At 44.4% G+C, this 22,006-nt stretch overlaps 1 protein-coding gene across 1 annotated transcript in view; it reads left to right on the top strand.

Annotated features, from left to right (window-relative positions):
- Positions 1-11,938: 11,938 nt before the first annotated feature.
- The window catches only part of LOC311101685 (neuronal tyrosine-phosphorylated phosphoinositide-3-kinase adapter 2-like), a gene marked incomplete at both ends in the record, with an annotated part of 118,074 nt that continues 108,006 nt past the window's right edge, over positions 11,939-22,006 (top strand). The window contains one exon of the mRNA XM_084142836.1: positions 11,939-12,150. Coding sequence (XP_083998962.1) covers positions 11,939-12,150 — 212 coding nt within the window. The remainder of the gene's footprint in view (positions 12,151-22,006) is intronic.

The raw sequence follows: 22,006 nt of genomic DNA on the forward strand, positions 1-22,006 counted from the left end.
CTCTCACAGTTGAAGTGTACCTATGGTAAAAATTACAGACCTCTACACGCTTTGTAAGTAGGAAAACCTGCAAAATCGGCAGTGTATCAAATACTTGTTCTCCCCACTGTATATATTTTTTAAGTTATTCATGTAAATTACCAAAGTTACCATAGATTGCCATAGATCTAATAGAAAATTCCGGTAACTTTGGTAAATGACCTGTAGCTTTGCAATCCTAACAGCGACCCATTGTTGCCAGGCTTTGTTTTTGTTTTGGTGATATGCCTTAATGTGATTGGATCCCAGGAAGAGTAGCTGCTGCCTTGGCAGCATCTAATGGGGATCCATAATAAATACATTACAAATTACTCACTACAAGATTAAAGTGGCAGTGCTGAAAAGAGGACAGGAACTGAAGGAACAACTTCCTCTATCAATAAACAACATCCCGGCAAAGTCATGAATAGGAGGCACGTACTGTTTGGAGATCGAAACCTTCCCTCCTCCAAGAACCCTTTTGGAATCCTTTCCCTAACAAAGAACCCTCAAAAAACCCTGTCTTATTTTGACTTTTGCAGTGACTTTAAAAGAAAAAATGCACTGGCCTATAGCGAGTGCCAAACACTGGCCACTCATGCTGCAAGTTTGATTGTCTATTCAAACAATTTAAAAGTAAATGCTACAGCACACTTCTATGGAAAATACAAATTGTTGTTCAATATTTTGTTCATCAATAGAGGATTGCGTTTCTGTCCCCTGCCTTGGTATAGGCACAGAATTTAAATAAGCTATGACGTTGCGCCCTTAACGCACAGCAACACTGTAGCCTGCTGTACCCATACTGTCAAATAGTTTAAATAGGCCACTGATCTATTTATTTTCTAGCATGTTTGGCTATTAAATGAGTGATGGATAAATGGTAGCCTAATATTTGTTGTGTAGCGGGAATAAACCAGTCATGTCAGAAAAGGAGAGACAAGTCCTGCAATATGATTATGATTCAGGCCTATGTAATAAAAGCAAAAGAAACATATTAGGCTACATGCTGCTATGCAATCTCCTTACCAATACATCTGTTTTTACATTAGGCCTATGTTTTAATGTTTTTATTAGCGTACCGTTATTATAATTCCCGTGCATCAAACACCTCCATTTCCCTCAAAAGAACAACATTTGCTTGCAATAGAATTGATCAACCACTAGAAGTTGAGCATACACATGGACACTTTCCAGTCAAGTTTAAAATGGATAAATACCAACCTTTGTGGAAAACTGGCACACACAAGGTTTAGTCTTTTTTGTGTGCACGCACCTATGATAAATGAGACTGAGCGTAAGGCAGCGTGGAAGAGATACTGCATTGTGGGGGTAGAGCGAGAGAGAGAGCAGGCAGTTGCGAGCCAGCGAGGAGCAGGGTAGGAGATTTTAGTGGAAGGGATGCGAAGTGTAGATGAGCACACTTGTTCTTCATCTGTGTCCTGCTCTACCACTCTGTGCCTGTCAGGCTGCCTGTGAGGCTACTACTGTATCATCACGGGAGGCTGCTGGATTGTGATAGAGAGCCAGGTGGCCTAGGAGCTGTGACACGATCACCAGGGAGGGAGAGTTGCCCTGGACCACTAAACCACCCCCTACAGTACCTTCTGCTTCTGATGGCTTCTGATGCAGGAGCACCTAGCCCTCTCAGTGTGTGTGATGTGCTGTGTGTGTGTGTGTGTGTTTGAGTGAACAGTGTGTGTCTGTGTGAATGTGTGTGTGTCTGTGTGAATAACTGCAGCAGCAATGGAGGAAGGAGGAGCCAAGCAACCAGGGAGGGCGCTGGATGCTCGCAGGTTGCCGTGACAGCACCACAGCCTGCTGTTTCTAGTGACGACTAACGCAAGAATGTGTGTGAGGCTATGCTGTGTGTCTGTGTGTGAGCTGTTCTAGGGAGGGGGAACCAGCGGCTGTCTGTATCCAGCCCAGATTGCAGCGTCCTGGGGGCCCCTTCTGTGACTGTCTATCTGTCCGTCACAGAGGTTGGAGTTGGCCCTTGCTTTTTCACAACGCGGTACTCAGTCACTCGAAGATGGCCAACCTCCTCCTCCTTTTCCTCCTCATGCCTCCCTGTGAACTCCAGCAGAAGCAGCAGCAGTACTGGGCTCTATCTTCTGTCATGCTCTGTGCCACTGGGCGCTCTATGGTGCTAAGCTCCGGGTGATACCCGCAGCTCAGCCCCCACTCCTCCCTCCTAGCCTGTGTGGTGGACAGGACTGAACCCTTGCCTGGTGTGGTCATCCCCTAGGTTACCTTGGTCTGATCCCAGCACTACCCAGCCACTGTAAGTATCCTTCCTCTTTGCCCGCTACAATACCCTGCTTTTGTTCTGTTTTCCGCTTCACCGTCTGCCTGTGTCACTGCTCTACTGTCCACATTCATTGTCTGTAGGATGTAGTCTACCTACTTTGATCTCTATTTTGTTGGTAGTATACAGTATATGCCAATAGGGAAAGACAGCCATCAAACACCCACTTGGAGTATACAGTAAGTCCATTATATTGTACACACTGTCTATCCATATTGTTATTTGTATTCATACCACAAAACACTGCAGATATAAAATCTCATGCTTCCCGTCTCTGAGGCGGAACAAATGTGTCTCAAACAATTAATTAGCAACTCCCTTTTCTGCATTATGTCACCCTCCACCTTGAGATGCTGTTGCCTGGCGACGGCCTGGCTCGCTCTGCATTCCATTTTTAGAATGCAGCTGTGACTCCATCAGGAGAGCGTGGGGGGACGAGATAAAAGAACATGAGAGAGGGGGAGAATTGGGCTAAGGATTAGAGGAGAAGTTAAGAATAGGAAAAAATGTTTGCCTGCTAGCCTGCTGTGCAGAGTCTTGCAAGGGTCTTGCAAGGGGCTATACACAGCTTGCCTGGATGAGGCTATGCTATCACCATCTGGCTAAGGTCCGTACCACTCCCCCATTGGCTCTGTTCGAGAGCATCAAAACTGCGCTGTATCATGGGTAAATTGTCACTGACTGACTGATCTACAAATAAAATTGAGTAGATATTTATGAGGCAAGGCAATTTGTAGATCAGTCAGTCTCGACTCACCTTTTATGTCGGCTGCAATGTTAAAGGCGCCCAGTGTCTCTGGCATGATGCAACTGTTACTCTGAGTCAGAGGTTGCTCATCCAATCAGAGCTCTATGTGGTCTCTGGTGTGGCTAACAGGATCAGAACAACCTGCCCAAATTCACCCAAATCACACTGCAAGCAACATAGGCTCACAAAGAACTCTCTTCCCTCTATGATTGAAAAAAATATATACATTTAACCTTTATTTTGACAGGGAAGTCATACTGAGACTAGGGTCTCTTTTACAGATGAGCCCTGCATAAATACATCAAACACATACAATATACAAAATAAACAAATATATTAAGAAAAACATACACATTTATCAACATAGAGGTCGCTGATCATTACTCTGAACTAACCAAGGGGGACCAGAACACCTCATTTCAGAGACTCCTGTGCATAAAGGGTGCAAAAAAACTAAAAGCAGCTTTACCCAACTCCAAGCCTGAGATCGGGTTTGGTCATGTGTAAGTCTAAATTGATTTAATGATGATAGATACATAGGACATTTCTGCATGAGTGCTTTGTAGATAACACAACAAAATGCTGCTCTCTCCTTACATACAAAGAGGCCCAACCCACTTTTTTATACAAAACACAATGGTGAGTTCTATAAACATCACCAGTAATAAACCTAATGGCAAAATGAAAAACAACATCTAGTAGTTTAGGTGTAGAGGCTGCTGCATGCATATAGATAATATCCTCATAATCTAAAATAGACAAAAATGGTCTCGACAATTTCCTTCCTATTAACAAAGGTCTGACATGCTTTGTTTCTGTAAAAGAAACCAACCTTGAACTTCGACTTCTTCACCAGCTCAGCACGTTATTTAAATTATAGTTTGTCATCAACCCATATACCAAGATATTTGTAGGTAGGAACTAGCTCAATCTGTGTACCATTCAAACTAATCATTATAAATTCATTTAAATCTGGGTTATGGGACCTAGAAAAAAACCATGCATTTTGTTTGTTCAGTTGAAGGCATTCAAATATGCAGACAAAATCATGCACAATGCTGTTCATGCTCAAACACACAGACACACACACACAGTTTTGTACAAACAAATTCACCAACACCAGATCCATACAAACAAATTCACCAACACCCCACAGGGCACACCACGTCATTTCAACATGGAAATGTGGGTAATATTTGATTGAGACGTTGATCAATGAGATTTCAGCCTTTATTCACCACTCAAAGACAGCCAGAAGTGTGTTGAATTACCAATCTTTTATCACTTTGCTTTAAACCATCTAAAAGCACAACCCCAAAAAAATTTATTGTTTTTGGCTAAGTTGTCATCTAAATGTGTTATAGCTGAGCTTTCAACCATTTAAAAGCACCACAAAGTTCAAATGGGAATACAATGTCAGATATTTTGTATTTATACAACTTTATGTGCTATCATTGTGCTTTATCTAATAGCACAAACAAATGACCTGGATTGCAGTTGAGATTACATTAAAAGTACATTGATCAATGCTGTCCATTACAGCAATTGTGAAGATATCCACAGATCTTGAACATGCACGCTTTCTTTGATTACATAAGAAGACATTTATAGTTACAGTAGGCTAACCTCAAAATGTGGCCATGGATGTGTTACTCATTTTAAGGTTGAATAAATACTGTTACATTAGATAGTCTTAACTTTAGGCTATTTACTGTATTACAAAAAATATTATTGAATTGTGTTTGGTTGACAACAACCAAATATCAAGATTTAAAGGATATCTAATGCTAGGATAGTTTAATCTGAGCCACTGGCTTAATCCTATTGTTTCTTTTTTGGGGGGGTTTAGTTGGAGATATCAATCCAATTTATAATTTGTTAACATGTCGACAAGTTAAAAGCCTATTTACTGTATTGCAAAAGTGATATTGAATTGTGTTTGGTTGTCAACAACTTCCAGATTGTTGTCACGACTTCCTCTGAAGCTGCCTCCTCTCCTTGTTCGGGCAGGCTTCGGCGTTCGCCGTCACCGGCCTTTTTTTTATATTTATATATATATATTTTTTACATTATTTAGCAGACGCTCTTATCCAGAGCGACTTACATTATTATTATTTTTTTCATACCCCCTGTGGGAATCGAACCCACAACCCTGGCGTTGCAAACGCCATGCTCTATCAACTGAGCTACATCCCTGCCGGCCATTCCCTCCCCTACCCTGGACGACGCTGGGCCAATTGCGCGCCGCCCCATGGGTCTCCCGGTCACGGCAGGCTACGACAGAGCCTGGATTCGAACCAGGATCTCTAGTGGCACAGCTAGCACTGCGATGCAGTACCTTAGACCACTGCGCCACTCAGGAGACAAGCCACTGCCCACTGCCACTGACCACTGCCACTGCCCACTGCCCACTGCCACTGACCACCGCCACTGCCACAAGCCACTGCCCACTGCCACTGACCACTGCCACTCCAGATCTCATCATTCCATTTGTTTTGTCTTGTCAATTACACACACCTACTTCATATCCCCTCATTAGTACATGTATAAGTGTTCCCTCTGCCCCTTGTCCTTGTGGGTGATTGTTTATTGTGAGGATTAGTAGCTCAGTTGAGCTCAGTGTATTTTGTATTGCCGGGGTAATTTTCCCCGTGTGCCTGTTTGTTCCAGTGCGCCTGTTTTGCGCACTGGACTGGTTTACGCTGCATTACGGAATAAACTCTGTATACTGTGATTTACCCTCCTGCGCCTGACTCCTTCAAATCACGCATCACAGAATCACCCACCCGCTATGGAGTCACCGGGAGAGGAGTGCATGCCTGGAGTCGTGCCACGGGTCCAGGAGCATTCAACAATGCTAGCCAGCTTGGGAGAAGTGATGGATCGGGTTATCCAGGTCGTCCAATGCCTGGAGAGGAGAGGACCCGATCTATCGAGACCAGCAGGGCAACCGGATCCAGCCATCTACTCCCCAGCACCCAGAGGGATCCATATATCCCGACCACGGGAGTTCGATGGGACAGCTGCTCTCTGTCAGGGATTCCTCCTCCAATTAAAGCTAAAATATTCCAGCATCAGCCCTGCCCCATCTGAGCGGGAGAAGGTGTCTGCCCTCATCTCCTGCCTCTCGGGGAAAGCCCTGGAGTGGGCCAACGCGGTCTGGAACATAGGAGGAGCCGCGTTGGACAACTACGGGGAGTTCGCTCGCCTCTTTCGGGCTGTCTTCAATCACCCGCCTGAGTGTCGACAGGCGGGCGAGCGGCTGGTCCACCTGAGGCAGGGGACGAGGACTGCGCAGGACTTCGCCTTGGAGTTTCGGACTCTAGCAGCTGGGTCCGGGTGGAACAAGCGGGCCCTCATCGACCACTTCCGGTGCCATCTGCGGGAGGACGTCCGAAGGGAGCTAGCCTGCCGTTGTCCTTCACGCAAATGGCGGACATGGCCATCCGCTTGGTCAACCTGCAGGCGGCCAGAGGACGTCCTGGAGGGGGTCTGCCCGTTCCAACTCCGCCCGACTTGGATCACGAGCTGTTGGAGCTGGGTGGAGCGGCGATCCGAGTAAGCGGAGGACGACAGCACCAGTGTCACTCTGGTGGCACGAAGGGACATTACACCGTACGATGTCGTCAGCGTTCTTTTGGGTCTGGAGGCGCACTCTCACATCACCCCAGGTATCGAACACCCACACTCGTTCAGAGCCCTCTGCTGTGCACTGTACCCTACCCATCCACTTTCCTGACCACATTGTAGTTCCCCAGTGTAAGGTGCTAGTCGATTCAGGCGCAGCTGGGAACTTTATGGACAGGGCATTCTCACACAGTCTAGGCATTTCATTGGTTCCCCTATCCATTCCACTCCCCATCAGAGCACTTGACAGTCGACCATTAGGGTCCGGGTTTGTTAGGGAAGTTACCGCACCAGTCACCATGGTTAACCACGAGACTCATTTCGAGCAAGTCACTTTTTTGTATTATTGAGTCTCCTGCTTTCCCTGTGGTACTAGGTATTCCTTGGTTAGCACTCCACAACCCCACATTCTCATGGCCGCAGAGGGTTCTCACGGGGTGGTCGCGAAACTGTCAGGATAGGTGTCTCGGTGTTTCCATTGGTGCAACCACGGTGGAAAGTCCAGACAGTACCTCCACCATGCGCATTCCCCCCGAATACCTCAATTTGGCACACGCGTTTTCCAAAATGCAGGCGACCAAGTTACCACCTCATCGGGTGGGGGATTGCGCGATAAACATCCGGGTAGACGCTGTGCCTCCCAGGAATAATGTGTATCCCCTGTCACAGGGCCTTCAGTAACCTGAGGGGTCTGTTCACCTCAGCCCCGGTACTGGCCCACCCCGATCCATCACTATCGTTCGTAGTGGAGGTGGATGCGTCCTAGGTAGGGATAGGCGCTATCTTATCTCAACGCTCGGGCACGCCACCCAAGCTCCACCCCTGTGCCTTCTCCAAGAAGCTCAGCCCGGCAGAGCAGAACTACGACGTTGGTGATCGGGAGCTGTTGGCTGTTGTCCGAGTCTTGACCGTGTGGAGGCATTGGCTCGAAGGGGCGAAACACCCTTTCCTCGTCTGGACAGACCAACGTAACCTGGAGTACATCCGGGCAGTGAGGAGGCTGAATCCTCGCCAGGCCAGGTGGGCCCTATTCTTCACCCGGTTTGATTTCACACTATCATACATCCCGTGTATGAAGAACGTGAAGGCAGACGCGTTGTCACGGCTGTATGACACAGAGGAGAGGCCCAGAGACAACACCCCCATACTCCCGGCCTCCTGCATTGTGGCGCCGGTAGTATGGGAGATGGACGCGGATATAGAGCAAGCGTTACGCACAGAGCCATCTCCACCTCAGTGTCCAGCTGGGCTGCAGTACGTGCCTGCTCTTATCTGTGACCGTCTGATCTACTGGGCACACACGTCACCCTCCTCTGGTCATCAGGTATCAGTCGTACATGGGCCGAATATGCCCAGAACTCTCTCCGTCACTCCTCCACTAACCTAATGCCATTACAATGTGTTTTAGGTTACCAACCGGTTCTGGCACCGTGGCATCAGAGCCAGACCGAGGCTCCTGCGGTGGATGACTGGTTTGAGCGCGCGGAGGAGACGTTGGACGCTGCTCAAGGCCAATGCTGACCGCCACTGCAGTGGGGCCCGGTCTTCGTACCGGGTGATCGGGTCTGGCTCTCGACCCGGAATCTGCCCCTCTGCCTGCCCTGCCGGAAGCTGAGCCCGCGGTTTGTGGGGCCGTTCATAGTTCTGAGGAGAATCAACGATGTTACCTATAGGTTATTACTACCTCATGATTATCGTATTAACCCCTCGTTTCATGTGTCTCTAATCAGGCCGGTGGTGGCTGGTCCGCTCCAGGAGTCTGAGGTGCGGGAGGTCCCTCTGCCTCCTCTGGACATCGAGGGGGCCATGTCGTCCTCCGTCCGTTCCATCCTGGAATCGAGGCGTTGGGTGGGGGGCCTTCAGTACCTCGTGGAGTTTGAGGGGTATGTTCCGGCGGTACGTTGCTGGGTCCCGGTGAGGGATATCCTCGATTCCTACCTGTTGCGGGATTTCCACCGTCGCCATCCTGCTCATCCTGCTCTGCGTCCTCCTGACCGTCCCCGCGTCAAAGGGGGGGGGGGGTACTGTCACGACTTCCTCCGAAGCTGCCTCATCTCCTTGTTCGGGCATGCTTTGTCGTTACCGGCCTTCTAGCCACTGCCGCTCCATATCTCATCATTCCATTTGTTTTGTCTTGTCAATTACACACACCTGGTTCATATCCCCTCATTAGTACATGTATAAGTATTCCCTCTGCCCCTTGTCCTTGTGGGTGATTGTTTATTGTGAGGATTAGTATCTCGGTTGAGCTCAGTGTATTTTTGTATTACCGGGGTAATTTCCCGTGTGCCTGTTTGTTCCAGTGCGCCTGTTTTGAGCACTGGACTGGTTTACGCTGTATTACGGAATAAACTCTGTATACTGTGATTTACCCTCCTGCGCCTGACTCCTTCAAATCACGCATCACAATTGTCCTCAAATTAATAATTTATATGTTGGATTCATGTCTCCATCTCAACCAAGAATCAAAGTTAAAGAATAGGACTTTATTTAAAGTGCATTTAAAGTTTGATTTGATTAGATTTAGTCATATTCTTTAACTTAGATTTTTGGTTGAGATCAATCAATAATTTGTAGACAAACTGGTATTAAATACAGACTACAGTAAGTCAGTGACACAGATGGAACTACAGTGGGGAAAAAAGTATTTAGTCAGCCACCAATTGTGCAAGTTCTCCCACTTAAAAAGATGAGAGAGGCCTGTAATTACACGTCAACTATGACAGACAAAATGAGGAAAAAAAATCCAGAAAATCACATTGTAGGATTTTTAATGAATTTATTTGCAAATTATGGTGGAAAATAAGTATTTTGTCACCTACAAACAAGCAAGATTTCTGGCTCTCACAGACCTGTAACTTCTTCTTTAAGAGGCTCCTCTGTCCTCCACTCGTTACCTGTATTAATGGCACCTGTTTGAACTTGTTATCAGTATAAAAGACACCTGTCCACAACCTCAAACAGTCACACTCCAAACTCCACTATGGCCAAGACCAAAGAGCTGTCAAAGGACACCAGAAACAAAATTGTAGACCTGCACCAGGCTGGGAAGACTGAATCTGCAATAGGTAAGCAGCTTGGTTTGAAGAAATCAACTGTGGGAGCAATTATTAGGAAATGGAAGACATACAAGACCACTGATAATCTCCCTCGATCTGGGGCTCCACGCAAGATCTCACCCTGTGGGGTCAAAATGATCAGAAGAACGGTGAGCAATAATCTCAGAACCACACGGGGGGACCTAGTGAATGACCTGCAGACAGCTGGGACCAAAATAACAAAGCCTACCATCAGTAACACACTACGCCGCCAGGGACTCAAATCCTGCAGTGCCAGACGTGTTCCCCTGCTTAAGCCAGTACATGTCCAGGCCCGTCTGAAGTTTGCTAGAGTGCATTTGGATGATCCAGAAGACGATTGGGAGAATGTCATATGGTCAGATGAAACCAAAATATAACTTTTTGGTCAAAACTCAACTCGTCGTGTTTGGAGGACAAAGAATGCTGAGTTACATCCAAAGAACACCATACCTACTGTGAAGCATGGGGGTGGAAACATCATGCTTTGGGGCTGTTTTTCTGCAAAGGGACCAGGACGACTGATCCGTGTAAAGGAAAGAATGAATGGGGCCATGTATTGTGAGATTTTGAGTGAAAACCTCCCTCCATCAGCAAGGGCATTGAAGATGAAACGTGGCTGGGTCTTTCAGCATGACAATGATCCCAAACACACCGGGCAACGAAGGAGTGGCTTCGTAAGAAGCATTTCAAGGTCCTGGAGTGGCCTAGCCAGTCTCCAGATCTCAACCCCATAGAAAATCTTTGGAGGGAGTTGAAAGTCTGTGTTGCCCAGCGACAGCCCCAAAACATCACTGCTCTAGAGGAGATCTGCATGCAGGAATGGGCCAAAATACCAGCAACAGTGTGTGAAAACCTTGTGAAGACTTACAGAGAACATTTGACATGTGTCATTGCCAACAAAGGGTATATAACAAAGTATTGAGAAACTTTTGTTATTGATCAAATACTTATTTTCCACCATAATTTGCAAATAAATTCATTAAAAATCCTACAATGTGATTTTCTGGATTTTTTTCCTACTTTTGTCTGTCATAGTTGACGTGTACCTATGATGAAAATTACAGGCCTCTCTCATCTTTTTAAGTGGGAGAACTTGCACAATTGGTGGCTGACTAAATACTTTTTTTCCCCACTGTATCTCCTTCAAATGTTGATATTTGGTTGCGTTGACAACCAAACGCAATTCAACATACAGTTTGTCTACAAATTGATAATTTATATGTTGGATTCACTTCTCCATCTCAACCAAAAGTTAAAGAATAGGACTAATTTCTAATCTAATCAAACTTTAAATGCACTTTAAATAAAGTTTGATTTGATTTAGTCCTCTTCTTTAACTCCGATTTTTGGTTGAAATGGAGACGTGAATCCAACATTTTAATGATTAACTTGAAGATTACATTTAAAATCAACCAAAGCTTGAAACCCTATGCCTATATGTAGTCTATTTTTATTTGATCCCTGGGTTGAATCAAAACAATTGCTGTTGATTACTTTGCAAATGCTATATAGGCCTAAATAGTATCATTGATGACATATGACAAAGTCTGGTTACATTTCATTTGCTCTGTTAAACATACCCTTTGGAATGATTTCGATAGCAACCGTGAATATATTGAGTTATTAAGAGGTCTTTCAATAATCAATCTTACGATAGCATATTGGTAGTAGTCAGTGACGAATATAAAAGCTGGGCTTGGTTAAAACCCTGGAAGGGAGACCAAATTAATAGCTATATATCACCTCTCAAGTAGGAGGTGCTGCCCCTGATAATGGATATAACTGACTTTGAAGGTCTGACTTTGTTTCAATGGTACAAATTCAACATAGTCAAATCTTGTATAAACTATGTTGTAAATTGGTTACAATTATGACATAATCCTGTGGTTGAAATTTCACCCTCAAAACAACAGTTTACGTTGATTACTTTTTTCCACATAGATTCCACATCACACTACGTTGACAAATTATGTTGAAACAACATTGATTCAACCAGTTTGTGCCCAGTGGGACTATGCATGTCGAACACCTCTCATTTGCCTGCTCAGACATCATTACTATTGACTAGACCTCCTTAACATGTAACTCAGCCCTGTCTGTGTCTCTACCCTATCCCTCTGTTTGCAGTGCTTTCTGCTCCACTGCCAGTGAAGAACAATGACTTCTCACGTAGAGGAAGCATCGTTCAGCAGGTTCAGCAGGTTCTTCCAGGATGTGGAGGACAGTGGACTCAGGGCCTATGACGGACTGGTCATCCAGAATGCCTCTGACATCGCCCGTGAGAGCGACCGTGTCCGGAAGGAGACCAACTGGGCCTACCTTCAAGAGAAACACGATAAGAAAAGAAGACAGGAAGAAGCCATAAAGAGGTAGGACAAATAGCTCACGCGCATGTACAAAAATATGAACTAAGACACATACAGTGGGGAGACCAAGTATTTGATACACTGCCGATTTTGCAGGGTTTCCTACTTACAAAGCATGTAGAGGTCTGTAATTTTTATCATAGGTACACTTCAACTGTGAGAGACGGAATCTAAAACAAAAATCCAGAAAATCACATTGTATGATTTGTAAGTAATTAATTTGCATTTTATTGCATGACATAAGTATTTGATACATCAGAAAAGCAGAACTTAATATTTGGTACAGAAACCTTTGTTTGCAATTACAGATATCATACGTTTCCTGTAGGTCTTGACCAGGTTTGCACACACTGCAGCAGGGATTTTGGCCGCCTCCTCCATACTGACCTTCTCCAGATCCTTCAGGTTTCGGAGCTGTCACTGGGCAATCCGGACTTTCAGCTCCCTCCAAAGATTTTCTATTGGGTTCAGGTCTGGAGACTGGCTAGGCCACTCCAGGACCTTGAGATGCTTCTTACGGAGCCACTCCTTCGTTGCCCTGGCTGTGTGTTTCGGGTCGTTGTCATGCTGGAAGACCCAGCCACGACCCATCTTCAATGCTCTTACTGAGGGAAGGAGGTTGTTGGCCAAGATCTCGCGATACATGGCCCCATCCATCCTCCCCTCAATACGGTGCAGTCGTCCTGTCCCCTTTTCAGAAAAGCATCCCCAAAGAATGATGTTTCCACCTCCATGCTTCACGGTTGGGATGGTGTTCTTGGGGTTGTACTCATCCTTCTTCTTCCTCCAAACACGGCGAGTGGAGTTTAGACCAAAAAGCTCTATTTTTGTCTCATCAGACCACATGACCTTCTCCCATTCCTCCTATAGATCATCCAGATGGTCATTGGCAAACTTCAGACGGGCCTGGACATGCGCTGGCTTAAGCAGGGGGACCTTGCGTCCGCTGCAGGATTTTAATCCATGACGGCGTAGTGTGTTACTAATGGTTTTCTTTGAGACTGTGGTCCCAGCTCTCTTCAGGTCATTGACCAGGTCCTGCCGTGTAGTTCTGGGCTGATCCCTCACCTTCCTCATGATCATTGATGCCCCACGAGGTGAGATCTTGCATGGAGCCCCAGACCAAGGGTGATTGACCGTCATCTTGAACTTCTTCCATTTTCTAATAATTGCGCCAACAGTTGTTGCCTTCTCACCAAGCTGCTTGCCTATTGTCCTGTAGCCCATCCCAGCCTTGTGCAGGTCTACAATTTTATCCCTGATGTCCTTACACAGCTCTCTGGTCTTGGCCATTGTGGAGAGGTTGGAGTCTGTTTGATTGAGTGTGTGGACAGGTGTCTTTTATACAGGTAACGAGTTCAAACAGGTGCAGTTAATACAGGTAATGAGTGGAGAACAGGAGGGCTTCTTAAAGAAAAACTAACACGTCTGTGAGAGCCGGAATTCTTACTGGTTGGTAGGTGGTCAAATACTTATGTCATGCAATAAAATGCAAATCATACAATGTGATTTTCTGGATTTTTGTTTTAGATTCCGTCTCTCACAGTTGAAGTGTACCTATGATAAAAATTACAGACCTCTAAATGCTTTGTAAGTAGGAAAACCTGCAAAATCGGCAGTGTATCAAATACTTGTTCTCCCCACTGTATGTATAAAAACCTGTGTGAAATGATGGCGGTTCTATTCCAAGCACCACAATGACAGACTGTGGGAATGTGTTAATTTTCACTTCACAGGACAATAACTTCACACATACAGTACCAGTCCAAAGTTTGGACACACCTACTCATTCAAGGGTTTTTCTTTATTTTTACTATTTTTTACATTGTAGAATATTAGTGAAGACATCAAAATTATGAAATAAGACATATGGAATCATGTAGTAACTAAAAAAGTGTTAAACAAATCATAATATTCTATATTTGAGATTCTTCAAATAGCCACCCTTTGCCTTAATGACAGCTTTGCACACTCTTGGCATTCTCTCAACCAGCTTCACCTGGCATGCTTTTCCAACAGTCTTGAAGGAGTTCCCACATAAGCTATAAGATGAGCACTTGTTGGCTGTTTTTCCTTCACTCTGCTGTCTGACTCATCACAAACCATCTCAATTGGGTTGATGTCGGGGGACTGTGGCCAGGTCATCTGATGCAGCACTCCATCACTCTCCTTCTTGTTAAAATAGCCCTTACACAGCCAGGAGGTGTGTTGGGTCATTGTGCTGTTGAAAATCAAATGACCAAACCAGATGGGATTTAGTATTGCTGCAGAAAGCTGTGGTAGCCATGCTGGGTTAAGTGTGCCTTGAATTCTAATTTCTCAGAGATCGATTGGCGCAGGAGGGGATGGCTGCCGTTTTACGGGCTCCTAACCAACTGTGCTATTTTTGTTTTTGTTTTTGCGTTGTTTGTAACTTATTTTTGTACTTATTTTGTACATAACGTTGCTGCTACCGTCTCTTATGACCAAAAAGAGCATCTGAACAGCGATTACTCACCTTGAACTGGACAAAGATTTTTTCTTTAACGAGTATCTCCTTCAAATGTTGATATTTGGTTGCGTTGACAACCAAATGCAATTCAACATACAGCTTGTCTACAAATTTATAGTTGATGTGTTGGATTCACTTCTCCATCTCAACCAAAAATCTAAGTTAAAGATTAAGACTAAATCTAATCTAATCGATTTGTTTAACACTTTTTTATATTATTGGTGAGAAGGTGACAACGGTTGGTGTGATTATTTGCAAATGGAAGAAACACAAAGCACTGTCAATCTCCCTCGGCCTGGGGCTCCATGCAAGATGTGGTCCTCTGTAGCTCAGCTGGTAGAGCACGTTGCTTGTAACGCCAGGGTAGTGGGTTCGATCCCCGGGACCACCCATACACAAGAAAAAAATGTATGCACGCAAGACTGTAAGTTGCTTTGGATAAAAGCGTCTGCTAAATGGCATATTATTATTATTATTATAAGATCTCACCTCGTGGAGTTGCAATGATCATGAGAGCCCAGAACTACACGGGAGGATCTTGTCAATGATCTCAAGGCAGCTGGGACCATAGTCACCAAGAAAACAATTGGTAACACACTACGCCGTGAAGGACTGAAATCCTGCAGCGCCCGCAAGGTCCCCCTGCTCAAGAAAGCACATATACATGCCCGTCTGAAGTTTGCCAATGAACATCTGAATGATTCAGAGGAGAACTTGGTGAAAGTGTTGTGGTCAGATGAGACCAAAATGGAGCTCTTTGGCATCAACTCAACTCGCCGTGTTTGGAGGAGGAGGAATGCTGCCTATGACCCCAAGAACACCATCCCCACCATCAAACATGGAGGTGGAAACATTATGCTTTGGGGGTGTTTTTCTGCTAAGGGGACAGGACAACTTCACAGCATCAAAGGGACGATGGACGGGGCCATGTACCGTCAAATCTTGGGTGAGAACCTCCTTCCCTCAGCCAGGATATTGAAAATGGGTCGTGGATGGGTATTCCAGCATGACAATGACCCAAAACACACGGCCAAGGCAGCAAAGGAGTGGCTCAAGAAGAAGCATATTAAGGTCCTGGAGTGGCCTTGCCAGTCTCCAGACCTTAATCCCATAGAAAATCTGTGGAGGGAGCTGAAGGTTTGAGGTGCCAAACGTCAGCCTCGAAACCTTAATGACTTGGAGAAGATCTGCAAAGAGGAGTGGGAAAAATCCCTCCTGAGATGTGTGCAAACCTGGTGGCCAACTACAAGAAACGTCTGACCTCTGTAATTGCCAACAAGGGTTTTGCCACCAAGTACTAAGTAATGTTTTGCAGAGGGGTCAAATACTTACTTCCCTCATTAAAATGCAAATCAATTTATAACATTTTTGACATGCGTTTTTCTGGATTTTTGTTGTTGTTATTGTCTCTCACTGTTCAAATAAACCTACCATTAAAATTATAGACTGATCATTACTTTGTCAGTGGGCAAATGTACAAAATCAGCAGGGGATCAAATACTTTTTTCCCTCACTGTATAAGGCCATCAGCAAACAAGAAAATGCTCACCCAAAAGTGGCGCTCCTAGTGGCCGGGGACTTTAATGCAGGCAAACTTAAATCCGTTTTACCTAATTTTTACCAGCATGTCACATGTGCAACCAGAGGGAAAAAAACTCTAGACCACCTTTACTCCACACACAGAGACACATACAAAGCTCTCCCTCGCCCTCCATTTGGCAAATCTGACCTCATAAGAAATCCTGTTATGCACTCAGACGAACCATCAAACAGGCAAAGCGTCAATACAGGATTAAGATTGAATCCTACTACATCCTACAGCTCTGACGCTCGTCGGATGTGGCAGGGCTTGAAAACTATTACGGACTACAAAGGGAAATCCAGCCGCGAGCTGCCCAGTGACGCGAGCCTGCCAGATGAGGTAAATGCCTTTTATGCTCACCTCGAGGCAAGCAACACTGAAGCATGCATGAGAGCACCAGCACTTCCGGACGACTCGGTAGCCAATGTGAGCAAGACCTTTAAACAGGTCAACATTCACAAAGACATTGTTAATATTTTAAATGGCAATTGTAGCTGGAAATGGCTGATTTTTAATGGAATATCTACCTAGGCGTACAGAGGCTCATTATCAGCAACCATCAGTCCTGTGTTCCAATGGCACGTTGTGTTTGCTAATCCAAGTTTATCATTTTAAAAGGCTAATTGATCATTAGAAAACCATTTTGCAATTATGTTAGCACAGCTGAAAACTGTTGCGCTGATTAAAGAAGCAATAAAACTGGCCTTCTTCAGACTAGTTGAGTATTTGGAGCATCAGCAATTGTAGGTTTGATTACAGGCTCAAAATGGCCAGAAACAAAGAACAATCTATTCTTGTTCTGAGAAATAAAGGCTATTCCATGCGAGAAATTGCCAAGAAACTGAAGATCGCGTCCAACGCTGTGTACTACTCCTTTCACAGAACAGCGCAAACTGGCTTTAACCAGAATAGAAAGTGGAGTGGGAGGCCCCGGTGCATAACTGAGCAAGAGGACAAATACATTAGTGTATAGTTTGAGAAACAGGCGCCTCACAGGTCCTCAACTGGCAGCTTCATTAAATAGTACCCGCAAAACACCAGTCTCAACGTCAACAGTGAAGAGGCGACTCCGGGATGTTGACCTTCTAGGCAGAGTTGCAAAGAAAAAGCCATATCTCAGACTGGCCAATAAAAAGAAAATATTAAGATGGGCAAAGGAACACAGACAATGGACAGAGGAAGATTGGAGAAAAGTGTTATGGACAGACGAATCGAAGTTTGAGGTGTTCGGATCACAAAGAAGAACATTTGTGAGACGCACACCAAATGAAAAGATGCTGGAGGAGTGCTTAATGCCATCTGTCAAGCATGGTTGAGGCAATGTGATTGTCTGGGGGTGCTTTGGTGGTGGTAAAGTGGGAGATTTGTACAGGGTAAAAGGGATCTTGAAGAAGGAAGGCTATCACTCCATTTTTCAACGCCAGGCCATACCCTGTGGATGGCACTTGATTGGAGCAAATTTCCTCCTACAACAGGACAATGACCCAAAGCACAGCTCCAAACTATGCAATAACTATTTAGGGAAGAAGCAGTCAGCTGGTATTCTGTCTATAATGGAGTGGCCAGCACAGTCACCGGATCTCAACCCTATTGAGCTGTTGTGGGAGCAGCTTGACCGTATGGTACTTAAGAAGTGCCCATCAAGGCAGTCCAACTTGTGGGAGGTGCTTCAGGAAACATGGGGTGAAATCTCTTCAGATTACCTCAACAAATTGACAACTAGAATGCCAAAGGTCTGCAAGGCTGTAATTGCTGCAAATGGAGGACTCTTTGACAAAAGCAAAGTTTGAAGGACACAATTATTTATTTCTATTAAAAATCATTATTTCTAACCTTGTCAATGACTACATTTCCTATTCATTTTGCTATATTTCCTATTCAAACTCACTTAATTTATGTTTTCATGGAAAACAAGGACATTTCTAAGTGACCACAAACTTTTGAACGGTAGTGTACATATTACCTCAATTACCTCGACTAACCGGTGCCCCCGCACATTGACTCTGTACCGGTACCCCCTGTCTATAGCATCCCTACTGTTATTTTATTTTACTGCTGCTCTTTAATTATTTGTTATTTTAATTTTTTACTCATAAATTTTTTACTTAATACTTTTTTTCTTAAAACTGCATTGTTGGTTAAGGGCTTGTAAGTAAGGGTCTACACCAGTTTTTTTCGGCGCATGTGGAAAATAACATTTGATTTGATTTCATCCACTTAACTACATGTGGCGGGGAGGTGGATATATCATTCATTTCACATGACCCATCAATTTAGACAAGTGTGTCTGGTAGGGGTGTGCCGACATGGCCATACATATATTCGTAATCGTATCAGTAAATTGACAGTTGATAGTCTGATCGGATGATACTCGTGATCGGAAAAAACGCAAGTGTTTTAATATGCCTAAATAGATGTTGGCAAAATACCTCCCTGCACAGTCTCACTGCAAAAAAGCTGCAGATTAGGAGCAGCGCACAGAGGGGTGTATGTGTGTCTGTGTGTCCTCAATTTGCAGCGAGCAGACAAGTTTGCTGTCATTCAGTCAGAATGCGCATTAGCGTTTCATATTTTTTCCCTACCCTTACCCCACTTGTTAGATATTATACACATTGATAGCTATTTAGCAAACGTCCTCCTCGCCATGTGATTCATCATAGTAGCAGGTAGCAGCAATCTAAATGATCAGGCCAAATAAATTAGAGGAAATGTGATCGGGTGAAGTTATGAAGGAAGTGGACAGAGAAATACAGCTTCACTCTATCCAGTCAGAGCAGCAGGATCAACGTACAGCCCGCCCTTCTCTTTACAGACAGGCGAACCAGCCAGTTGAGTTATTTAGACCACGCACATGACTGACTCAAAGACAGTACAGTATGTTTAAGAAACTCTGTGACTAACACGAGAAACATGCTTGCTGGCACCGGAAAAAAAACTTTTTTTCAGATCATAGATTATTACAAAAAATGATTGGATCATAATCGTACCCAGAAAATTGCCCATATCCGTTACGATACTCGTTTTGTCCGACTACTCGGCACACCCGTAGTGTCTGGGTTAGCATCATCTCATAATGATAAAATATTTATAAAATATTTTGTCTGGACCCTTTCTATTTTTCATATTGCTACTATGCAAATATGCAAGTACCATTTAACTGTACTGTTTACACCTTCTGTATCCTGTGTTTACCACAGTAATGTGAAGAAAAACATGACCTGCCCTAAGGTCAGGTTAGGACTAGATAAAGTGTATTTTTACCTGGAGTTTTTCCTGATTGTACGCTACTACTTCCACCACTTTTAGTCTTGAAATCTTGTTTACTACACTACCTTACTCACTCTGTTTAGCACATGGCCTCACGTAAATCCTTAAAGAGATGGGTGGGGCAAAGGCTTCAGAGGGTGTGACCAATGCTGAAGAGGTGTAGACAAAGAAGTGCTCTCCAGTAGGTGTACCAAAACATTCAAGGGACATTTTCTCAAAAGTAGGGTTACAGGTTTATCAACTTTCAAAGCAGAATTACTTTACCATTGTTCCTCAACTGCAGTGTATGATATAACATGTTGTAGCTCTGAGTCTCTGGCACCAGCTGTTACTTCCATCTGCGTTTCTTCCTGGCACCAGCTGTTACTTCCATCTGCGTTTCTTCCGCCCCGCCGGCAGGTACAAAAGTAAAGTTGCGGTAGTTATTTTCTCGTTCTATTTAATTTCAACTAATTTACCCTAGAAATGAAATTACAGTTGCTAATGGTAGAGGACATATATAGTATTTTTTCTTCATAAAAGATGGTGTCTCTAGTTCAAATCAAATTTTATTTGTCACATGCGCCGAATACAACCTTAAAGCGAAATGCTTACTTAAAAGCCCTTAACCAATAATGCAGTTCAAGAAAGAGTTAAGAAAGTATTTACTAAATAATGTTTAAAAAATAAGTAACACAAAATAACAATAACGAGGCTATACCGAGTCAATGTGCGGGGGTACAGGTTAGTACATGTAGGTAGGGGTAAAGTGACTATGCATAGATAATAAACAGCGAGTAGCGTCAATGTAAATAGTCCGGGTGCCCATTTGATTCATTGTCCAGCAGTCTTATTATGGCTTGGGGGTAGAAGCTGTTAAGGATTATTTTGGTCCTACACTTGGCGCTCCAGTACCGCTTGCCATGCGGGAGCAGAGAGAACAGTGTATGACTTGGGTGACTGGAATCTTTGACAATTTTTTGGGCCTTCCTCTGACATTGCCTAGTATATACAGTAGGGAGAACAAGTACACTGCAGATATTGCAGGTTTTCCTACTTACAAAGCATGTAGAGGTCTGTAATGTTTATCATAGGTACACTTCAACTGTGAGAGACGGAATCTAAAACAAAAATCCAGAAAATCACATTGTATGATTTTTAAGTTATTAATTTGCATTTTATTGCATGACATAAGTATTTGATACATCAGAAAAGCAGAACTTAATATTTGGTACATAATCCTTTGTTTGCAATTACAGAGATCATACGTTTCCTGTAGGTCTTGACCAGGTTTGCACACACTGAAGCAGGGATTTTGGCCCACTCCTCCATACAGACCTTCTCCAGATCCTTCAGGTTTGGGGGCTGTCGATGGGCAATACGGACATTCAGCTCCCTCCAAAGATTTTCTATTGGGTTCAGGTCTGGAGACTGGCTAGGCCACTCCAGGACCTTGAGATGCTTCTTACGGAGCCACTCCTTAGTTGCCCTGGCTGTGTGTTTCGGGTCGTTGTCATGCTGGAAGACCAACCACAACCCATCTTCAATGCTCTTACTGAGGGAAGGAGGTTGTTGGCCAAGATCTCGCGATACATGGCCCCATCCATCCTCCCCTCAATACGGTGCAGTCGTCCTGTCCCCTTTGCAGAAAAGCATCCCCAAAGAATGATGTTTCCACCTCCATGCTTCACGGTTGGGATGGTGTTCTTGTGGTTGTACTCATCCTTCTTCTTCCTCCAAACACAGCGAGTGGAGTTTAGACCAAAAAGCTCTATTTTTGTCTCATCAGACCACATGACCTTCTCCCATTCCTCCTCTGGATCATCCAGATGGTCATTGGCAAACTTCAGACGGGCCTGGACATGCGCTGGCTTGAGCAGGGGGACCTTGCGTGCGCTGCAGGATTTTAATCCATGACGGCGTAGTGTGTTACTAATGATTTTCTTTGAGACTGTTGTCCCAGCTCTCTTCAGGTCATTGACCAGGTCCTGCCGTGTAGTTCTGGGCTGATCCCTCACCTTCCTCATGATCATTGATGTCCCACGAGGTGAGATCTTGCATGGAGCCCCAGACCAAGGGTGATTGACCGTCATCTTGAACTTCTTCCATTTTCTAATAATTGTGCCAACAGTTGTTGCCTTCTTACCAAGCTGCTTGCCTATTGTCCTGTAGCCCATCCCAGCCTTGTGCAGGTCTACAATTTTATCCCTGATGTCCTTACACAGCTCTCTGGTCTTGGCCATTGTGGAGAGGTTGGAGTCTGTTTGATTGAGTGTGTGGACAGGTGTCTTTTATATAGGTAACGAGTTCAAACAGGTGCAGTTAATACAGGTAATGAGTGGAGAACAGGAGGGCTTCTTAAAGAAAAACTAACAGGTCTGTGAGAGCCAGAATTCTTACTGGTTGGTAGGTGATCAAATACTTATGTTATGCAATAAAATGCAAATAAATTACTTAAAAATCATAAGTAATCATTCTGGATTTTTGTTTTAGATTCCGTCTCTCACAGTTGAAGTGTACCTATGATAAAAATTACAGAC

The sequence above is a fragment of the Coregonus lavaretus genome (genome assembly GCF_964263955.1).
Source record: "Coregonus lavaretus genome assembly, chromosome: 26".
NCBI classification, from domain to species: domain Eukaryota; kingdom Metazoa; phylum Chordata; class Actinopteri; order Salmoniformes; family Salmonidae; genus Coregonus; species Coregonus lavaretus.